At 42.1% G+C, this 23,947-nt stretch overlaps 1 protein-coding gene across 2 annotated transcripts in view; it reads right to left on the bottom strand.

Moving 5' to 3' along the window:
* Positions 1 to 22,788, bottom strand: part of rimbp2a (RIMS binding protein 2a) — a 67,476-nt gene extending 44,688 nt beyond the window's left edge. For both annotated transcript variants that reach the window (XM_085358121.1, XM_085358122.1), the window contains exons 1-2: positions 22,651 to 22,788; positions 7,447 to 7,593 (exon numbers count right to left, since the gene is read on the bottom strand). In XM_085358121.1, coding sequence (XP_085214247.1) covers positions 7,447 to 7,593; positions 22,651 to 22,788 — 285 coding nt within the window. The remainder of the gene's footprint in view (positions 1 to 7,446; positions 7,594 to 22,650) is intronic.
* Positions 22,789 to 23,947: the final 1,159 nt, after the last annotated feature.

Genomic DNA, 23,947 nt, shown 5'->3' with positions numbered 1-23,947 from the left:
CAAAATAAAAGAAACGCCACTCAGTAGTGGTGTAGTTCAATAACCCCTTAATCTACAACCTTCCAGAAAGCCAGACGAAATAACACCTCTCTCAAACATTTATAGCCTCTACGAAGGCGGAATTTATTGCAAGATTATTTTATTAGACTGCAGACCATTTAGCCACTATAGTGTATATAGTAGATCACTTTGCCAAGCACTCACAGACACACCAAGACCTTTAGTGAGAGACTTTTGCTCATGTGAATAAACAACCAGCAGAGCGCAAACGTGAGTCAGTCATGAGTGGGTTAATATTCTTCACCAACACCTGGCAACCTCTCAGCAGGCAGCAACCAGGAAAAGCTCAGGTTACCGGAACTGACAACGCCAAAGCACAGACACACACACACACACACACACACACACACACACACACACACACACACACCGAAAATCAAATTTGTAGCACCACCTATTTCTGTTTATCTGGCTTCCCGCATTTCCAAGTGTCTATACATCTTGTTTTACACACATTTCTTACATAAGCACACAATGAGAGGAGGATTTATTCATTATTTAACATTTGACAGCAGTCACAAGGCAGCAGCACTCCTTCAGAAATCCATGCAAACACACATGCACACAATATCCTTATCATGCACTAAGCACACAATTAGACCATACACTGTAACCCCACCCCTCACCCCTCCATACACACCCACACATCTCCAAACAGGTGGCTCTGCCTCAGCCAGGAAACCGGGAAGCTGGTTGTTGCTTTCTTCTCATTACATCCCAAAAGAGACAAAATGTACAAATCCTCCCCTCCTCTCCGTCTCCCTGTGCACATCTGTCTCCTCCTGCAGCCACTGCACAGACAGGTTTTCCCCAGCTGCTTGGCTAAGCTAACCCTGAGCACTATATATAGGACTCAGCAGAGCCAAATCAGACACAAAAACACTCGAGCCGGTGATGCGGAGACAAACAGCAGCACTGAAGAGGAAGCAGAGTGGTGATAAAGGCTTTGTATTTACCGTTCGCGCCGGCTTAGCACAGGAGCATCTTTACTGAGGTGTCGCTTACTCCTTCTTCATCCTTGCTCTGATCTCCTCCCTTCTTCCGCGCTCTGTATGGGTGGGGAATTGTCAAACGGCTGCAGCAGCGGCAGCGGCAGCATCAGTAGCAGCTCTGGGGCCTCTCTCTCTCTCTTTTACTCTCTTTCCTCCGCCCCCTCTCCACACACTCTCTTTCCTAGCCTCCCGTTCCTCTCACTCTCTCACCCCACCCCCAAAGACCCTCCTTCTTAACAACCTTCCTCCATCATTTTCTCCTTTTCTCTCCTGTGTTCTCTCCCCCCGTTCTCCCTGGACCTGCATGTGTTTGCGGCGAGCTGCACAATTCCACTCTGTTGAATAAAAATCAACACCGCTACAGCCTTCGGTTACATCAGGAGTCCACGGAGGAAAGGTGTCACTGGCAATTGGAATATGAACAACCAAATAGACCCGCCCTCATCTCTGCTTCTCCCAATTTCATGTCTTAAGTCGTGGCACTAATTTAACAAGGTCTTGACTGATGCTGCTTTTTCTCATTTCGCCTTTTCTGCTAAGATACACATCTAATAAACGTTTATGGCATTAATAAATGAGGCGTAGCGTTAGCTGGCAGGTTTTGTAGTTATGGCTGTGCAGGAGCCTGTGTATAATATTTATACATTATATTACAGGAGTTTTATTGTTTGTTTTTACAGTATTCTAGTAGGATTTATGTCTCACTGTGTCTTTAAGTGGTGCTCTGCACTCTTATGGTCACAGGTTATATGTATATAAAAATCTTCTGGAGAAGTGATACCAATGTGTAATTCCTTTCTAATTGCCAGTGGGGGACAACTTTACGGTTGCAAAATACCTATGATTGCATAAAGTCTATGAGAAAACTACTCCACTTCTCACTTGAATGTTGTCCTTGGTGTACGCTTTCCTGGTGGGTTTATGATTTTAGTCTCTAGTTTCAACTCTTACTGGTGTACTGGTTGCAAAGTTTCAGCCGCATTAAAAATCCAAGAGGGCTATAAAGTAGGCTATGCTTTGAGTAGCTGCTTTATGAGCATGCTGTGTAGTGTCCCTTTGTTTCTCAGATCACCCACCCTTTGCCCCTTCAGAGCACCAAGGAAGCAGATCTGAAAAGCTTCAAGATGGGCACTAACCAATGACTGGCATCACAGTGGCTACATATGAGAAAAGCTGGCCAAAGACACAAAAGCACCTGAACAATGATGCAATCAAGAACAACCAGACATCCCAATGTTTCCAATATTCCTATCTTGTAACATCACTGTCTATAAATATCTCCTAAACTATGTCCAGATCAATCTGGAACAATGAGGGAGCCCCTGCTCAGGGCAGCTACACACACTAGGGGTTTGACCTGACCAGTCACCCAGCACATTTTGCCCCCCCCCCCCCCCCCCCCCCCTTATTGATGCTGGCAACTTTTCCAACTTTAGCCAGAGGCAATAATGCTGGCGGAGGTTTTAGCAAGAGTTTAATCATTTACAAACAAGTGAGAATTTATCTATTTGCATTGTTAATGAACTACAATAAATAAAAGAACTGATATAGTTTGACATCTTCCAATTTACAACTTATTACACAACTTCCCGAGTTCTTAATAACTTGTAGCCAAAAATGTGGCAGAAAAAGAAAGAAATAATACAATAACTAATATTTTGTGAGAAACACTGTAATCATTACAGCTATCACGGCTGAAAATCAATTGTATCAACCCTGTCACAATGACCAATGGCTTATTCATAATCAAGTATACCAAACATATTTCACAGCGGTGTTTTTAGGCTGCAGAGAGTGAATGTTTCACAGGATCATTACTCCACATTCGTGGGCTGACACGTTGCCTGCTGAGATGCACAGACTGTATATAAAAGATGGGTCTGGATTCCAGGTCTGAAAAATGAAGCCAACATGAAAGTGCCTAAAACGTGCTTTCTTTCTAAAGGCCAACAGGGAATGACTCCTGCAGCTGCAAAAGGAAGTCGCATTATGTAGAAGTCTGAAGTCACGAGTTTTATCATATAAACTAATGTTGCTTTGTTTTTTCAGTTTTATGAGCGTTCCAAGTGCGATGTAGTTTCAAAGATTTGGACTTTAACTGCACTACTTATATTGTTGTAATAGTTATACTGACATAAACCTTCTATGATGTGCATGTGTGAATGTGGGTATGCCAATGTTAACCCCTAAAATTATTTAATCCAGTTAAGGTGATTTTTTCCTTCTAATGCAGCAGAATTTAGTTTCCTGTGTCACTAATGGATGAAATCACAAACCAACTCAGCCTTGCCTCTCAAACTTTGTCTCCAAACTGCTCAGCCTGAGCTGTCCTTCTGATGTCCTCATTTCTAATCCTGTCCCTTCTGATCACTCCTGCATCTTCAACCCTGCCACCTCCAGCTCCACCTCCTGTGTTTTAGTCAGTGTCACACTTTCAAAGCCATAGCTTATAGCAGGTATATATTATATAAGAGACAGAGTGCCATTTGGTTGGAACCAAAGGTCAAATGTGTTCGCTCGTATCTGGATATTTGAATCTGTTCTTGTATATGTTGTAATTATGTTGTATTCTTGGCACCATAGGGAAATGACATGACATTGACATCAACTGACACTGGTTTTATCATTTAAAAATTATTAGGTCATGAGCTAGAAAGCAACTCATCTGAAATTTTGTCTGGAAGGAACTGTCAGAAGATGTCTCAATTCGATCGTGGCCAGGCACGGCCCGCCCTGATTTACATCATATCTGCTTAGATTAGCACAAACATGAAGCTGCACAGGCCAGGCCTGTGGCGTCAGTCAACCTCTCTGCCTGGGTGTGGACACTGAGAAGGTGTGTGTATGTGTGTTTGTGCTTGCGTCTACGTTGTACTGAGCTGTTCTCTCTCCATTATCAGATCTTTTTCAAGACACTGTGAACGACGCCACAGAAAATAGCCATTAAAGTCGAATAACAGATTTTTAAAACTGTTTAAATTCATCATTAAAACTCATCCCACAGGTTTTAGAGGTCAATGTGGTGCGACCTGTTGGTTTTGTTGTTCTCTTTCTACTGTTTCTCCTACAGGGTAAATCTCAGTGTGCTCTGCTTTAACTCTCAGCAGTTTTACGTAGGTAAAAAAAGGCAAGGGGATGAACTGGGGGGGGGTAATGTAGTTACACAGGAATATCTTAGAGAACACACCTGGGATGAATTGAGTTGGAGAGAAAGAGTAAAACACATCTTGTTAAATGTCAGCTGATACAACAACCTTGTGAGTCAAAACAGTGTGAGAAAGTGGGTGGTGATAGTGTTATTCCTGCTGAGTTGTGAAGTTAATTTCAGCATACTGTTCTATTGTTAACCTCGTTTTATTCGTGTGTCATTGATTGGAAGAACTTAAGATACAGATTGTGGGGTCAGGTAAAGCAACACAGCCATTTAGGATTATTGATTAGCCGTTGCTCCTCTTTGCACCGGCACAACTCATATCATTGTGAGGCCTCTCATCTTAGTTGGCCAGCTGCTAGCAGTACACAATTGTTGCCATAGGGATGGTGTCCAGGGAGACAGCTGTGGCCTTTTAGCAGCAGCCACACAACAGACAGAAGGTCATTCCTCACCGAGGGAACCTTTCTCCAACTGTCCATCACAGATTGTTTCCAGGCAACAGGTCAAAAGCCCGTTTTTTTCTTCCTTCTTCCATCTTCGCAGTGTTTCCTCTTGCCATTTAGGAAGCAAAATAACCAATTAAATTCAAGAAAAAGCAGACACATGGGAATATAACTAATAAGCAGGCAATGAAATTAAGTTTCAGCATCACAGCAAAGATTCAATTAAAAACTTTGAAATAGTAGCTTATATAACTTCCTGGTACCCTGGTCTCACACCTCCCTATAATATATTAGCACCTTTTTAAATTGACATGGGGCAAACATGTTAGCAAACTGTTTCCTTTTTCTCATCCAGTTAATACTGACCCAACATGAGCATTTAAGCTCTCCCTATTAGTCCTGAGTCTTCATGTAGTAACAGACTGACTCCACACCAAAAAGACCCATGAAGCCATGCTGGCCCAAATAAAAATAATTTAAAATGTTAAAAAAAATGTAAATATTTTCTCAGTTTATTATAATCCGAAGTAAATTGTATGCTATTGTTACCTTGGGAATATGTGATTATATACTTTATGCATTTAGGTATGCAGACATCGTCGAGATGACCTATTCAAGTTCAAACCCAGCATCAGAATGGGGAAGAAAGAATTTAAGTAAGAAACTCCTGATCTACTGAGATTTCTGAAAAACAAGCAACTGTTGGGTTTACAGAAAATGGTCTGAAAAAGAGAATGTATCCAGTGTGAGCCAGTTCTCCAGGTGAACATGCCTTGTTGATGCTAGGAGAGAAGCCAGACTGCTTCCAGCTGACAGGAAGGAAACAATAATTCAAATAACCACTCATTATAACCAAGGTATGCAGAACAAATCTCTAAACCAAACCTACAAGCAGAAGGGCTTCAGCAGCAGAATACCACACCAGGTGCCCCTCCTTGGTCATTGCTGCTGCAGCATTTCAATGGTAGGGTAAAAATATAGGGTAAATAACATGAAAGCATGGATCCATCCTGCCTTGTATCAATGGCCCATCCCATTGTGACCACAGTATACCAATCTTGGCTACTACCAGTGGGATAACACACCATGTCACAAAGCTTACATGATCTCAAACTGGTTGGTTGAACATTACAGTGAGTTCACTGTACTCAATGACCTCCAAAGTCTTTAGATCTCAGTACAATAGAGCACCTTTGGGATGTGTTGGAAGAGTAGATTCTTGCCATGAATGCACAGCTGAGAAATTTCCAGCAACTGTGTGATGCCAGACCTCAAAATCCAGGAAACAGTTCTGGTGTACTACCATATTTCTTCTCATCTTACATCAAAGTGTGTTTTATTGGAATTTGTTATTAGGCATCTTTTGACTGTGACAAAGTGGAAGAGCAGTTGAAATGCTTTCCATTTGTCCCATATGTGTTTACCTTTTTTTGCACATTGTACACATTATTCTGTTATTGATTTGCGATTTGTCAAGTAACATTGCTTCACTCACCATCCCGGGTTTGTTTGTGTAAGCGTTCTGTTGCCGGCAAATCAAACATTCTGCAAATTAGGACAAATACTAAGTTATGTTTCTCTATATTTTATTATGTTACAGATTAAGTCCTTTGTTCATACTGTTTTCAGCATTCTCAACAAGACAAGTGATGGAAGGGCTATCCAAAAATAGGCTCTTTTTGGTTTCGTTTAATGCCCCGACAAAGGCCACAGTGCATCTGCTTAAGGAAATGTCTAAAATGAACCCTTTCTCATTACTGAGCTTCTCTTTGATCCATAGCTGAGTCTGTCTTTGCATGAATGACCATGGTGCAGTGCTGACTGTGTGAGTGAAGCTATCAGCAGCAACACCAAAAAGATTGTCAGGCACCCAGCTGGATTGCCTCCTAACAGTATCTCCCGTATTTAAAAATAGCACGCACACACAAAATTACACAACATTACTGCTTTATGTTGTGGTTACTTTGAATGTTAGGGAGGGAAAAAAAAATAAAAGACAAGTTTTGCTTTGACGGTTTTCTGTTTACATAGAGAGAGCAGTTTATCAGAAAGTTTTACATATAACGTTACTTCTCAGTGGAAGAAAGACTGATGGGAGACAGAAAGTTTGGTTATTTTGTCATTTGTACAGTATCTAGCTTTAATAATTTTTGTCTGGAAGGAACTGTCAGAAGATGTCTCAATTCGATCGTGGCCACAACCTTTAACAGCAGGTTGTGGCAAATTTTCAAATATGAAATTATGTAATTGATGTTATTATTTTAACTTGAAAAACACATTCAAATAAAACAAATTAAAAGGCTGCAAAGGAGGAACGGAGCTTGCAGATTTCACTCTCGAACTGATTTCAAACGATTGCCGCTCATAGCAGCAGCAGCCACTACGCTCTGTCAGTTCCCCTCTGTCAGTGTGTCAGCGCTCCTGCTAATGGGCATGTTGCCAAGACAACAGCTCAAACACCTTGCCATCTGGGACCACCTGGTGGAGGCCTCCAAAAGACAACTTCACTAACTTGACTTCACTACACAAATACATGCATGAAGGCAGAGTGCAAACTGGCACTCGCATCTACAACACACACCCAACCACCCGCCTATCTGTTTTGCACTGAATTATGCTAGCCTACTGTGCTCCTTTAGTAATATTTCATCTGGTATATCCAAGCCAAAAGAATATATATCATTTGAAATATGACTGCGTTCGCTGTCAGAAGAGACAGACAAATGTAGAAATTATGTGTCAAAAATTATGTCTGTGGAAAATGACATAACTGGGGTTCATAAAGTAGCAAGCATACCACTTTCTTATACTGCTGTTTCTCCTGGCGAAGTGTGGTTACTTCAAGCTTTAGAGCTCGGTTTCTCTCCTCCAGCAGTTGAAAGCGGCTTGCGTGGTAGACAGTGGAGTGGCCTGTAGCTTGCTGAGATGAAACATCATATCTGGACTGCAAGACAAATAATAAAGATAAGAATAACCAGTGTTGAACATTCCTGTATTATTAAATACAATATCATTTTAGTAGTAGCTGTAATAGTGCTGGTAGAGCCAGGCTAACACTTCTGTGAAGCAGTCCTTCAAGACCAACATTATCCTGCTGCTAAGATGTTACAAGTGATCATGTTCATATGATGCCATGCAGGTTTAGAGGTTTAAAGCCTCAGGCAGACTGGGACCAGTTGGTCAGCCCCAGGCACCACTGGTTGTTAGGATAAATGTGTATTCCATGACACCAACAACCTATATATATACATATATATATATATAAAAACACCCAGCACGCCCCTGCGGGCGGTTTATCCTTCAAGCTCGGGTCCTCTACCAGAGGCCTGGGAGCTTGAGGGTCCTGCGTAGTATCTTAGCTGTTCCCAGGACTGCGCTCTTCTGGACAGAGATCTCCGGTGTTATTCCCGGGATCTGCTGGAGCCACTCGCCTAGCTTGGGAGTCACCGCACCTAGTGCTCCGATTACCACGGGGACCACCGTTACCTTCACCCTCCACATCCTCTCGAGCTCTTCTCTGAGCCCTTGGTATTTCTCCAGCTTCTCGTGTTCCTTCTTTCTGATATTGCTGTCATTCAGAACCGCTACATCGATCACTACGGCCGTCTTCTTCTGTTTGTCTACCACCACTATGTCCGGTTGGTTAGCCACCACCATTTTGTCCGTCTGTATCTGGAAGTCCCACAGGATCTTAGCTCGGTCATTCTCCACCACCCTTGGGGGCATCTCCCATTTTGACCTCGGGACTTCCAGGTTATACTCGGCACAGATGTTCCTGTACACTATGCCGGCCACTTGGTTATGGCGTTCCATGTATGCCTTGCCTGCTAGCATCTTGCACCCTGCTGTTATGTGCTGGATTGTCTCTGGGGCATCTTTACACAGCCTGCACCTGGGGTCTTGCCTGGTGTGATAGACCCCAGCCTCTATGGATCTTGTACTCAGAGTTTGTTCTTGTGCTGCCATGATTAGTGCCTCTGTGCTGTCTTTCAGTCCAGCTTTGTCCAGCCACTGGTAGGATTTCTGGATATCAGCCACCTCCTCTATCTGCCGGTGGTACATACCGTGCAGGGCCCTGTCCTTCCATGATGGTTCCTCGTTTCCCTCCTCTTTCTTGGGTTTCTGCTGCCTGAGGTATTCACTGAGCACTCGGTCAGTTGGGGCCATCTTCCCAATGTATTCTTGGATGTTCGTTGTCTCATCCTGGACTGTGGTGCTGACACTCACCAGTCCCCGGCCCCCTTCCTTCCGCTTAGTGTACAGCCTCAGGGTGCTGGACTTGGGGTGAAACCCTCCATGCATGGTAAGGAGCTTTCTTGTCTTGATGTCAGTGGCTTCTATCTCCTCCTTTGGCCAGCCTATTACCCCAGCAGGGTACCTGATCACGGGAAGGGCGTAGGTGTTGATGGCCCGGATCTTGTTCTTACCGTTCAGCTGACTCCTCAGGACTTGCCTGACCCTCTGCAGGTACTTGGTGGTTGCAGCTTTTCTAGCGGCCTCTTCATGGTTCCCATTTGCCTGCGGGATCCCCAGGTACTTGTAACTGTCCTCTATGTCTGCAATGTTGCCTTCTGGTAGTTCAATCCCCTCAGTTCTGACTACCTTCCCTCTCTATGTTACCATCCGACTACACTTCTCCAGTCCGAACGACATTCCAATGTCATTGCTGTATAGCCTGGTAGTGTGGATCAGTGAATCGATGTCTCGTTCACTCTTGGCATACAGCTTGATGTCATCCATGTACAGGAGGTGGCTGACAACTGCTCCATTCCGTAGTCGGTATCCGTAGCCAGTCTTGTTAATGATCTCACTGAGGGGGATCAGGCCTATGCAGAACAGCAGTGGGGACAGAGCATCTCTTTGGTAGATCCCGCACTTGATGGTGACTTGTGCTATGGGCTTGGAGTTGGCCTCTAGTGTTGTACGCCACATCCCCATTGAGTTCCTGATGAAGGCTCTTAGGGTCCCATTGATCTTGTACAATTCTAGGCATTCCAGTATCCAGCTGTGGGGCATTGAGTCATAGGCCTTCTTGTAATCAATCCAGGCAGTGCACAGGTTGGTCAGTCTGGTCTTGCAGTCTCGGCTGACTGTTCTGTCTACCAGTAGCTGGTGTTTTGCACCTCTGGTATTCTTGCCAATCCCTTTCTGTGCCCCACTCATGTATTGACCCATGTGCCTGTTCATCTTAGCCGATATGATGCCTGACAGGAGCTTCCATGTGGTACTAAGGCAGGTTATTGGTCGGTAGTTGGATGGGACCGGTCCCTTCTTGGGGTCCTTGGGGATCAGGACCGTTCGACCTTCGGTTAGCCATTCCGGGTGTCTCTCGTTAACTAGCAGCTGGTTCATTTGTGCTGCCAGACGCTCGTGGAGTGCAGTCAGCTTCTTTAGCCAGTAGGCGTGAACCATGTCGGGCCCTGGTGCTGTCCAACTCTTCATACTGGAGACCCTTTCTTGGATATCTGCCACTGTGATGGTTACTGGACCCTGTTCAGGGAGGTTGCTATGGTCTGCCCTCAGATCCACTAGCCACTGAGCATTGCCGTTATGGGTTGTGTCCTTCTCCCATATGCTCTTCCAGTATTGCTCCGTCTCCAGCCTTGGTGATGCTTATCTCTTATTGTTCCCTTGCCACTGAGAGTACACCTTTGCTGGTTCTGTGGAGAACAGCTGGTTTATTCTCCTGCCTTCTATCTCTCTGGTGTACCTCCTCAAGCGGATGGCCAAGGCTGTGAGTCTTTGCTTGGCAGTTTCCAAGGCCTCAGGTATGGACAGTTTGCTGTATTTCTTATGCACCTTCTTTGCCGCACCTTTCTGCAACTCCGTTAGTTGGCTAACCTCCCTCCGTGCTACTTTGATCTTGCCCTCTAGCCTCCTTCTCCATGGAGGGTACTGCCCTTGTGGCTGTTCAACTTGTAACCAAGTATCTCACTGATCACTGCTGCTGTATTGTAGATCAGCTTGTTAGTGTCGGTAATCGTGGTTGTAGGTATCGTCCGTAGTGCTGCATTAACATCATCTAGCAGACCTTCTGAAGGTACTTCACGTAATCTTGGTAACCGGCTACGGGGGATCCAGGTTTCAAGCTTGGCCATGATCCTATTTTTCAGGTCAGTTCCTCTCGCGCATATATATATATATATATATATATATATATATATATATATGTTTGTCCAGATACAGACGGACAAAATGGTGGTGGCTAACCAACCGGACATAGTGGTGGTAAGAAGACGGCCGTAGTGATCGATGTAGCGGTTCCGAATGACAGCAATATCAGGAAGAAGGAACACGAGAAGCTGGAGAAATACCAAGGGCTCAGAGAAGAGCTCGAGAGGATGTGGAGGGTGAAGGTAACGGTGGTCCCCGTGGTAATCGGAGCACTAGGTGCGGTGACTCCCAAGCTAGGCGAGTGGCTCCAGCAGATCCCGGGAACAACATCGGAGATCTCTGTCCAGAAGAGCGCAGTCCTGGGAACAGCTAAGATACTGCACAGGACCCTCAAGCTCCCAGGCCTCTGGTAGAGGACCCAAGCTTGAAGGATAAAACCGCCCGCAGGGGCGTGCTGGGTGTTTTTATATATATATATATATATATATATATATATATATATATATATATATATATATATATATATATATATATATATATATTAGATAGTGAAAAACAGGAACTTTCTGTCATTTAATTGTTTATCTGTTACATAATTACTTTGCTGTAGTATTTATCGATGGGAAAAGCTATAAAAAGTTTAGAAATCTATGCACTCCTTCACATTTCATATTTTCCAGAGCCATCCAGTGGTCCCGATTGGAGTCTTTGCCAGGCTAATTCTGGCCCCCTGGATTTATGTTTGATACCTCTGTCCTAAACCAAAAAACTAAATCAAATGTGACCCTGTGCATATTAGCAAACATATTATCCACAGGGAAACATGAAAGTGTCTGTCTATTATCGTCTAATGGCAATTACCCAAAACCTTAAAAGTGAAATTCAGGTGGATCTCATGGAAGATGTGCAGCGGACAAGTTTTGTCATGAAATCCTCCAGTGTGTATAAAACAATCTGTTGTCCACACAGGAGTCATCACCCTTGTAATAATATTTAAACACACAATCACATTATATTATTAATGTGGATATCAGTGCCACATTTACTAGAGATATTTCACTACAAAACCTGGCAACCTCATGGTGACCTAACAGGAAACGTAAGGCAACCATTATCTGCATAAAATCATCTGGCACTTTATTCAAGTTACTTAACCAACCAATTCGCATGATTAATATACAGTAAAGAGAAGCCATATTGACAGTGTTTCTTACAACAGTCTACTGCTTCAGTCCCATATGGTCAGTGACAGGAAAGGGATTAGTGGGTCTGATAATGAAGCTGCTGCAGCTCAGTCTGCACATCAGTGTATTTTTTTTAACATTTTCTTGATGGCATAAAAAAGCCTTTAAAATCCAAAATTTCACTTGCTTAAATTCTCAGTGGAAATGTAGTGCATATCTGCAACAGGCAGGCTGGAAGCATCCCTTGTGCTGCTGAGTTAGTCTTCTTTCATGAAAGACATCCATCGGAGCAGTTTGGTGGCACTTTTCCATTCATAGCTGTCGTGTTTTGGAATAGAACTGCTATGCTGTCTGTCTTTTTTCAAAGTTTCCAATCACGCTGGAGCTACCAGAGGGACTGTAGATAGCAGAGGTATTAGGCAGCTTTTTTGCTGAAGTGAGAGAAAATCTGATTTAAGATACAGTAAAAATGTATTTGTGCCTCCTGGAATTAAACACAACCCCGAAGATAGAAGGATGCATTTTGCTCTGATATATATACAGAACATTCCCCTGTACGTAAGGCTAAAGAAAGATTTGGTGCTGTGCTACACTCTGCTTACTTTAAGTATTACAGGAAAATGTTAGAGAAGTATAATCTGAAATGCCCGAAAAAGCATTAGTCTTTCATATTTGCCTCCTGAAAAAGCACACTTAGCCTGCCCAGACACACAAGTATTACCACATTAGCACCTCAAACAAAGGAAAGCTTTTGCCTGCATTACTTTGAAGTCTGTTCTCTTTTGTCTTTTCCCTCCCTATACTAGCTTTTCATCTAATTTTTTTTTAAGTTACTAAACCCATCTCAAGGAACTTTAAAGCTGTGGTCAAATTGTCAGCCCACTGTTCTCATCAAGCATTATTTCTTTTTACCAATCTCTGACAGACCAACCAACAGATGGCTCTCACTTCAGTTTATATTATTCTAATATATCAATTTGCTTGTTACCAGAACAGTTGGTATTTTGGCACACAAAACAATTCACACACTCGCACACATACAAACAATAACCAGATCCCCTTGATGGAAAGCCAAACCATCACACTCCACAAAGCACATATGAAAAAACAAAGTTGCAGACAAGATGACAGTTTACCCACAGAGCGTAAGCTTCTGAAGCCAGTACGATGGAAGTGCCAAGTAGACAGAAAGACAGCCAGATCCACCTGTTAATACACCAGACCCGCTAAGCAGTCGAGCCTACACATATATCCACCAGTGTAATATGGTGATCTTTCCAAGAACAGACAGAGAGATGGACCTGCCAACCAGTGCTGTTGGTTTTCCAAACAGACAGACAGACTAACACATTCTGTCAGGCTGTTCAGAGCAAGATATTAGGCCATATTGACGTCCCCATGAGAGCTGATTTTGTGAGTCATTTACCACAGAACCACTGGTTTCCAGATTTAACATGCTAAAAAATATATATGGCTAAAGGCAGGTAACCTCTTTAGTGACTTGACAACAAAATGAAAATATTTTCTCAGCTTCATTTAAAATATTTTGGACATTTTAGCATCTGGGTGACTGGACTCTGGAGCAAACACATAAACTCTAATCACAGGCAGTTAAGACATCCAAGGGAGACATGATACCATACAATCAGACTCCTAATTTAACAGAGTTTGGTGCATCTAAGCACTGTAACCAGTCCCTGTCTGGCAGGGCCCAATTGTGCCGTCCACACAGGAGTCGTCATCCTTGTACTGAGAAAGCTGGCAAAGCTGCTCTGACAGCAGTTACGTCAGAGTTTAGAATAATGGCACACTCATGCACACTGGGGTCACAGGAAATACCAACAGCATTTGCTTCTAAGTGTGAGCCAGAAAAGGCGCAATTAAAGGAAGATTATAAAAAGTCCAGATGCTAAGCTGGTATTTTATCCATTCTCTGCCTTTAATTCAGAGAGAATGAGCAAAAGGCAAAATGTTTTTCCATAAAACACATCTGAGTCACTCCTGGGTGACTAGGAGTGACTCAGATGTGTGACTAGGTAAAAGGTATAGGTGTAGCTAACAATTCACCTTGATCTCTTGATTTAGGCCACCAATGTCCAAAGTAAAACTTTAACAGATCTTTAAAAGGCCTGGAGAACTGTTGGTCAAGAGCACAAATAAAAATTACAAGAAAATCCAGCTCCTGAGGGGTGGCTCAAGATTTTTGCACAGTGCTGTACATCCAATATTCTGCACAAGCTATGGATAACCATAAGACAACAGAAAATATTACCAATATTAATACCATATAAATCGGCAGACTGAGGGCAGAGGGATGAGATGAATTAATTAGTTGAGAAAATTCAGACGCAATACAGTCTCAGAAACAATCAGCGAGAAGACCTTGCAGCAGTATACATAAGATTTTTACCATCTGAGAATTTTCTTTTGTATTTAATATCTCAATGATTTTACATAAATAGTAATAATAATTTACTCGTGTTTGTATAAATCTGCCACAGCATCTCATAAGTTGCTCTGAAGTAGTAAAATCTGCCTGTTCCCCATAAAACCAGTCTGTTTTACTTCCACTCATGCAGTCTCCGCCTGCGTGACAACCTTTGGGAATACAGCAATACTCCACTCTCAGAGGAAGTGTATGCCTCCAGTCTGATTTAATGCACTGGCCAAGGTTCTTACCTGTGTGCAGTGTGGTTGGTTTATATTGCTGTTGTGTGTGTCTTTGTTGATTTCAGTGACCCACAATGTAAGATACTTTCACTTCAGATTTTATATGTTCCGTCGAGAGTCTTTTTAATTTTGTTTTGTTTGTTTTTTACTTCCATCTAAGGGATATATTCCTTTTTTGTGTTTGCAATCGGTAAAGGTCACAGCTGTGGAGTGCTGTAGTGTGTGTACTGCTCAAAGGCAAGTCTGTAAAGCAGGTAACTGCTACAAAGGGATTTGTAGAGCTTACTGACTGCTATACTTAACTTCCATGACATATTTCACAGAGCCGTGTTCATAATTTTCTGATGAAGTGCCAAGGAGCAGCGCACTAAAAAAGGTAGGCAGGTGAATGACGCAAATATTTATTGCATTGATACCAACACTGGTATTGGTATTGGGTCGATATTAGTGTGACAGGATAGATACTTTCTTTCTATCCTCCACGTTTAGTATGATGGCCACTGATTTGTGTTAAATAATGAAAAGCTGAAAGGTGTGTATTGTGTTAACTAAGTATTTTGGAAACTGAAAATCTCACTGATTTAGTGGTTATTAAAATGTGTTAAGAATTTCTCAATTGATGATGATTAATCTCATAAACACTGAGGCACTGCTCTCTACTCTACATAAGCTTCCTTTATCAGATAAAAGTATCGGTATCAACAATATTGGCCCAGCATTTACTTGGTATGTAATCTATGCCAAAATGTTCAATATGGTACAGCACAAGAACACATTTCTGGGAAATAAAAATAGCAAAATAACATTCATTAAAGGCTATGAAGGCAAGCAGCAGAAACCTAAAAATACAGGGAGCTTAATTTCTGCACAATACCGGTGACAACAGCGGTGATTGACGCACAGTGAGTGCATTATCCATTTAAAACTAATGAACAACTGGAGGCTGGGGGAACTGTTTATTAACCAAAGCAGATAATGTGGGTAGCTATTAAGATATTACAGCATATGATTATGTAATACGGGCTTTTTACTTCTTTATACCCCTCACAGTTAAGCTTCACTCCCATTTTCCAGCAATTAATAGCTACCAACTTTATCAGCACGCAGACAAATGCTGTGTGCTTTCAAGAGTCTGCTTAATAAGAATCACATTTTCTGGGACGTCTGTGGATTGCTGCTTTGTTTGATGACTCCCGCTAAAGGGACACAGTAGAATAGATTAGGGAGGCAGCATGTGGTGGCTGGACTTGAACCAAGGGCACTGTGGTTAAGTGGCGTGTGCTCAGCCAACCGAGCTGCCAGGATACCCCGAAGGTAATCTTTTTTTTTTGACTAGGGGGAATTTAAATTTATTGTCATGTCGCCATCTGGTGAGGAAGTGAAACACTTGCATCCGTGCTGCCTGATGCCTAAGGTGGATACATATGATCAAAAACAAAGAAAGAAAGGACGAAGCAAAGGAAGAAATCCAGCCAAGATTTTCAGAGAAACAATTCGCCCACTGCTCCTTTGAGGAAGAACCGTTTATATTTTTAATACAGTTACTTATTTATTTGTTCATTTATTTATTTATTTATTTTAGAGAGGTTTGCACAGTGATGCTAGCGTGCAGTGGTTTTGCAAAGAGACCCACGGTAATAACACTGTCCCTACTGCAAACGCAGTATCTTTTTTGTCCCGAATTGTCTCTCTTTTCTTCCCGTCACACCACGGACTGGCAGCGGAGGCGCAGGCGACACGTCACTGTGCGTAACCCACGTGTGTGTGTGTGTGTGTGTGTGTGTGTGTGTGTGTGTGTGTGTGTGTGTGTGCGTGCTGCAGCTTCAACAGCTTGCCTAGTCCACACACACCCGTGGCTGGCCTGGATTATCACCTTAACAGCGAGACCAAAAACAGTGCCACCTTCCTGGCACCCAAACAGTTCCTGCACCCTCTCACCATCGCTGCCAAACACCCCCCACCTCCACCTTTCTACTGGTGTCAGTACCTTTCTCTCTTACTACGTCTGTCATCCAAAGGATGTGTTCAATTGACCAAACATCAACCTCACGCACGCGAAAAAAGGAGGGATGTGTTGGAGGGGCATGCACGGCATTACATCATACATCGTCCACTTCACCTGACCTCGCAGGTGAAGTGAGGCTCATATTTTGAGTTCAGAAGTTGTCTTCTGTAATTTGCTAAATAATCTTAGATAATCTTGATGTTAGGTAATGATGTCTGCTTTTCTCACTTGATACGTACATGTTTCCAGAAATGAAGAGTTTTTGCTGAAACATACAACACTGTGTAAAAGTACTGAGCCACCCCACATTTCTTTATAATGTTGTAGGAAAATGGGAAATATGTGCAGCAATTTATTGAAAGGTGTGTGGAAACTCACATGGAAATGCATTATATAAGGCAAAAACAGAGTTTGTACCATTCTAATGAGCTTGAAAGTCAATATTCAGTATTTAGGTTCCTTTGTAAGTGCGCATCCGCCATTAGAGTGCTGCATCCTGTAACCTATAATTTCCTTCGGGATTAATAAAGTATTCTGATTCTGATTATTCTTCAAGACAGTCTGAACTCACTTAGGAGAGCTTTCCTGTGATATCTTCAAGCAGTCATAAGATTATATAGTTCCTCCTGCTTCTTGAACTTCATTTAAAGTTGTTCTTTGGGTGTTTTTTGTTTGTTTTTGTGTTAAGTTGGTTGTTTTAGTTTGTTTTTGCTCCTTTATCTGTCGAGATGCTTCAATAATGCTGAGGTCTGCGCTCTCAGGAGGCCCATCCATCACTCATAGTGTTCTGTATGTTTTTATATCCAGGTATGCTTTTACTGCATTAGGTATGTGTTTGGGAATACTGTAACGCTGAAAAATGAAGCCATTAACAATGAGATGCTTTCAAGACAGGTATTACATGATGGATCAAAATTTGATGGTACTTTCCTATATCAATAATTCCATCAATTTTAACAAGATCTCCAAGCTGAAAAGCAGTCCCAAACCATGGTAGAGCATCCGCCATATGTTACAGATAGACACTCACTGTTGTAGTTCTCTCCTGACGTCCTCTGCACATATCAATGATGATTCAAACCTTAGATTTACAGTTTTTACTGAATGCTTAAACCCTAACTGTGATTCTTATAGCACAATTTCTAAAACTATTAATACTTATAGCAAAACCACTCACTGAGTTTGCAAAACTAAAAGCACAAACACTGCTTTGCACTCAGTTTGCCATTTTGTAACACACACTTTGCAAACCTGTAGCTACAATCCACTGCACAGCACTCTTTTTGCAGAACTATAAACACAACTCACTGCTTTACACTCAATTTCCAAATGATCAACGCACTCCTAGCAAAGCTAAGCTATACTATACAACCGTGGCTCAGGGGGTTGGGAAGCATATCTGTAACCAGAAGGTCGCCGGTTCGATCCCTGGGCTCTCTGTCCTGGTCGTTGTGTCCTTGGGCAAGACACTTTACCCTACCGCCTACTAATGTTGGCCAGAGGGGCCGATGGCGCGATATGGCAGCCTCGCTTCTGTCAGTCTGTCCCAGGGCAGCTGTGGCTACAACTGTAGCTGCCTCCACCAGTGTGTGAATGCGAGAGTGAATGAATAATGGCATTGTAAAGCGCTTTGGGTGCCTTGAAAAGCGCTATATAAATCCAATCCATTATTATTATACACATTTAAGGCCATTATTTACACTATTTTGCCAACTGTCTGGCACACTGTCACATGTGAAAACTTTTTTAGATAATTAGTTCACTTTGCAATCAGCCTAAGCACTATAATACAGGTAAGGTGTGTGTGGAGTACAATGGAGGGAGCAGAAAGAGTGAGAAGTAGAGGAGGCCGAGGAAGAGGACGTGGAGAAGTAGGATGAAGAGGACGACAAGGACAAGGAGGAGCAAGAGGAAGACGAGGAGGGGGGAGAGGAAGATGAGGAGGGGGGAGAGGAAGGGTAGGAAGAGTAAGAAATAGAATTGCTGATGACATCAGAGCTACAATAGTGGACCATGTAATCAACCGTGGAATGACCCTGAGGGAAGCTGGCCAACGGGTCCAGCCTAACTCGAGCTGCTACACTGTAGCAAGCACCATAAGGACATCTTGAAATGAGAATCGGTGAGTACAGTCACTTCGCACAAAGATTTGTAGCACTGCCATATGCCAATGAGAAACACACCAATACCATTGATGTAAAAATACTGAAATTGTTACTTTACAGAATTGCTAGAGGACCAGATGCTGGGGGCAGAGGAAGCATGTTCACTGCAGACCAAGTAACCCATATAGTCATTATGGCGATTGCAAATAATCCTATACTTGGAAATGAACACTTGTGTTTGTTTTGATGTGTTTGAATAAACACCAGTACTTGAAGTTTGGATCCCTCTATGCTTATGGATCTATGACAGAAGTATGAGCTCAAACTGACATAGCCTACCTTGTGCACAGAGAAAGCAAAAGCCAGATGTGTTTTGTATTCATACCATCAGTGTGCAGTTGGCGCATTGTGTGCTTAGTAGATGATGGCTTGTGTGTACTGTTTGATACGGAAACACCATTTTTACGAAGGTGTGAAGAGTTAGTCTAGCTGTGTTTGCTTTTGCAAGAGAACTACAATGTTTTGATTATTGGGTGACAGGTTTTCTTATTTGTGTGAAGAGTTTTGCAAAATTAGCCAATAGTTACAAAAAATGTGCTTAAGCAATCAGAAAAAACTGTAAACACCAGTACTTGAAGTTTGGATCCCTCTATGCTTACGGATCTATGACAAAAGTATGAGCTCAAACTGACATAGCCTACCTTGTGCACAGAGAAAGCAAAAGCCAGATGTGTTTTTTATTCATACCATCAGTGTGTAGTTGGTGCATTGTGTGCTTATTAATATGATGGCTTGTGTTAACTGTTGGATACAAAAATACAATTTTTACAAAGGTGTGGAGAGTTAAGCAAGGGTTATTCGCTTTTACAAGAAAACTACAATGTTTTGCTGATTGGGTGACAGGTTTTCTTATTTGTGTGTAGAGTTTTGCAAAAATAGCCAATAGTTACAAAAAATGTGCTCAAGCCATCAGAAAAAACTGTAAAATCTGGATTCATGACTCTGTGTGTTCTTATGTAATTTTGCATGCCTCAGCCTTTTCTCCCTGCTTCCCTTTGTTCAGAAAGGCTTCTTTACAGCCAAACTGTTATCTTTGGCATTTCTCACAGATTTAGATAAAGAAATGGGAAGAAAGAAAGGGGGTCTGTAACAAGAGAAATCATTTTTTTGCTAAAATGTTTGTTATCTGTAGCCATATCACTGGTTCATCCCTTGAGATAGGTCCCTTTTTATGCTTGAATGATTCATAAGTCAGTGTTAAGTGGCTTAACAAACAAAGACAAAAACCCCTAACACTGGTCAAGTACAAGAAGTGGGCTGTAAATGAGAGAAAAAGCCTCCTATGTCCAAACAGAAACTTTGAAAGACCTTCATAAAACCTTGAGAACTATTGCTCAAGACAACTTAAAACATTACAAGAAAGTCTGACTTCCAAGTAGTCAGACTTTATTTGGAAGTAGCCACTTCTACAAACAAACAATACAGAAGTAGACCTTTATGCCTCAGAATCAACACCTTGTTAAAAACTCAGACTATACCCTCGACTCCACTCTGTTTCATCCATGTCTACCTATAGCATTTTAAGGTTTGGAACTTTTCTCTAGGATTAAAATCTACACTGTCATGTTCCTGGTCCCAGTCCTACCTTGCATCCTATTTGCTCTTTTCACCTCCTCTAAATCCCTGAGAGAGGGCTCAAATTAAATTAGGTTTTAGTGAGGTTACATCAGCACCAGGCACTCAATGTATTATGTAGTACTAGTTCTCGGTTTAGCTGGGACAGAGCAAAGAGTACGGAGGGGAGGACAGAATGAAAGAGACACATGGGACAGAGGACAGGACAGAAAGACAGGAAGGAGAGGTGAAAGTGGGATGTACGCACTGCTCCACGCTGTTGCTTAGCAACACGTGCTTGCTGTCTGTTCTCATCTTTACTGTAGGCACATTTACTCTTGCAGTGAACTGGTTTCCAGCCATGACATGACGCCCTGTGAGGCTGGGAATGAGGAAAAGATGGAAACTGGATTGGACAGACTGGCTCCTTTAAATATGCAAATAACTGAAGGCAAACTGTAATTCAAGTACTTCAAAACAGGGTAATTATGCTTTTCATTATCATTATCTCCTGTCTCACACACACACACACACACACACACACACACACACACACATATATATATATATATATATGTGTGTGTGTGTGTGTGTGTGTTTCCAAATATATATGGAAACACACACACATCACACCACTCGCATGTACTGTACCAGTGGTACCAGTATACTATACTATAATATATATGTGACAATAAAAGTGATTTGATTTGATTTGATCACACACGTGTGTGTGTGTGTGTGTGTGTGTGTGTGTGTGTGTGTGTGTGTGTGTGTGTGTGTGTGCGTGTGTGTGTGTGTGTGTGTGTGTGTGTGGACATATAAAAATATGGAGCTGGAGATGAGAATGGCAGGTTTGTGCCATTGTGTTTTCAGAAGCATGCTGTCTTCTCTGAGACATAATTGTCAGTGACTTAGAATCACTGTCATGGTCCTGGGCCATGTGGGCCCAGTATTCTTAGTTTTCATGTATTTTTGTATTTTGTTCTTTATTTAGGCCATGCTTCCTGGGTTGATCTGTTACGTTGTTCCTTATGTGTTTTCCCTTCGTGACTCTTACCCCCTGTGTGCCCCTCTGTGTATTTATGAGCCCTCGTCTCTCTTTGTGCTTTATTCTATGTTTTCCCCAGCCCGTTATGTCTGCGTTCTCCCCGTGCTCTCTCTCCTCCTGTTTGAACCTCTGTGTACTTCCTGCTTTACTTTGCCCATCTCCCATCAGTGTTACGTTCACTCCTGCCGTGTCTTGTTATGATTATCAGTGTCACCTGTGTTCCCCGTGTGCATCCACTTCCCCTGATCATCCCTCATGTGTATTTAGTCTCTGTGTTTCGTACAGTCTGTGTCGCGTCGTCTGTGTTCTCACCTCCATGTTTTCACGGTCAGTCCTTGCAGTGATCATCATAGTCTGAGTTTTCTTAGTTTGTCGCAGTATTAGTTTTCCCAGTTTAGTTATAGTCTAGTCACGCCATCCCTGCTTTGTTTATGCACTTTGTCTTCAGCCATAATAAAGGCTCGCTTTCTGTTAAGTCCACTCCCGTCTACTCACTTGTGTATGCACCTGGGTCCATCACACACACCACCGCACGGCCTGTCTCTGCAGACCGTGACAATCACCAGTGATCCTCTAGAGGACAAGTGGTTTACCTGATAGATCAATAATTTTTCTTTAGGACAAGGGGATTCAATTCAAAGTGCCCGAATCACACAGTAGTATGTCTGCTGCTGTTAAAACCTTTACAATTGTTTTAATGTTGCTGACAGGTGTACATTTGTTGGGATCAAATAAAGCACAAAAAGAAAGAGATGTAAGCAGTGACAAGATAATCAAGAGATGCAACTCTTTGCACTCAAATCTCAGTGCTCGCAATAAATGAAGACTCCCATGTAGGCATTTAACATTTTAACATTGAATGCATGGCTTACTGTCTGAATAAAGTCTGCACAGTTAAAAGTTTGCACTGCAACATGGCAGTAAGTTCACTGTATCTACAGTCACCAGATCTCAGTTCAGGGGAGCACCTTTAGGATGTGGTGGAGATTTAAGCCAGCAAAAGAGGATCTGACCAAATACTGGCAAGATGTACCTGATGAAATGCCCAGTGAGAGTATATTAATTTATACAGTTTAATCCTATCTTATAAGATCACTACCAAATATTACTTAAAACTGACTTCAAATCACAAGTTAAAATTTTATCAGCTACTAGTAAATGCCATTTATCCTACACCAAGGTCAACACTAATGTTTCCACACTAAAGTTTATCTTAGCTATAAAAGCAGTAGTGTGTCTAAGGCCTATAGTATGATGTTACCTTGCCCTTGCTCTGCAGGTGGTGATGGTGCAAGTTTCTGGCAGCAATCATGGCGAGCTGTCTCTGGATCCACTGTAACTCCCTCTGAGACTCCCTCAGCAGGTTCTCCACATTAGCACTGGACTTGTGATCCCGCATTATCACCTGCAACACCAGTCTGCAGGTTACATAGTGAATCTATGATGCAAACCTCATATTCTGCACGCACACACACTGACGGTGCAATGCTGGAACAGTGCCATCAGCATATATACAAAGAGAAGCATGTACGCATCATTGAATAATCAAGAACTATTGCTTTTTGACCAGCATCAATAGGTGTCATTTATTAAAGTTGAATACTTAAGGATTTTGAGCTACCTTTGTAGTTTGTGTCTGGTTCAGATTTATATTTTAGTTTCACTAAACTTCACCTGAAAATAGAGCATATTTATGTGCATTCTTTAGTAGTTCAAAAACCTATCCATCTAATCACCATGTTTCCAAACAAACAATAACATATAGTGTGTTTGATCGATATTAAAATGACAAATAACTGTACATCATGAACAAAAAGCATTTCAAATATTTCATTATAATTCATAATTATTGTTTTCTCAATGCAAAATTCAAATTGTTGCAGTGCATAAGCTAAAAACGAAAGGTCTGCTGCTGAGAAAAAGCACTAATGCACTAATAAAGAGCTTTTGACACTTACTGTACAAATCCTTCATCTTCTTTCATTAAAAAAATCAACACGCAACTTGTTTTTTCATTTTGAGAAACACATTCAGTCCTTGAGAGTAAAAGCCACATTTTTAAACGATGAATCATTATTCCAGTTGAACTCCGTTGCCACCCGCACAAGTTCGTCCACATATACATGTAAGCACTGACTAGTATGTTCATGTGTGTGTCCATGTGCGTGTGCGTGTGTGTTATCACTGAGAGAGAGCTTCATTCGGTTACATAAGAGAGGATTAGTGCACAGACACACAGTGAAGGGGTGTGTGAGTGTGTGGAGGGTATGGTGGAGGGGGGCATGGAAAATACAACAGCTCATATTAATTGATACTAAATCTCCATCTATGTTGACATGCTTTGTGCGTTTGGTCAAACAGACACTGACTTCCACACTGGAGTGTTGCATTCACACTAACCATACAGAGCACAGATACATGCAGGGTAGAGACGGTTAATGATGCTTGCATCTCAGGGGATTTGACTTATTGGACTCTACCTAATCTACACTAACAAATGCTCCAATGTCTGACTGTCTGTTTTTTCATTTGTGTTTTTTTAATACTAACAAGATCAG

This window comes from Diplotaxodon limnothrissa, linkage group LG7, assembly GCF_057381915.1.
Source record: "Diplotaxodon limnothrissa isolate DT_005_m linkage group LG7, D_limnothrissa_male_GT1.1, whole genome shotgun sequence".
Taxonomy (NCBI): Eukaryota; Metazoa; Chordata; class Actinopteri; order Cichliformes; family Cichlidae; genus Diplotaxodon; species Diplotaxodon limnothrissa.
This window is presented reverse-complemented; position numbering and strand designations above follow the sequence as displayed.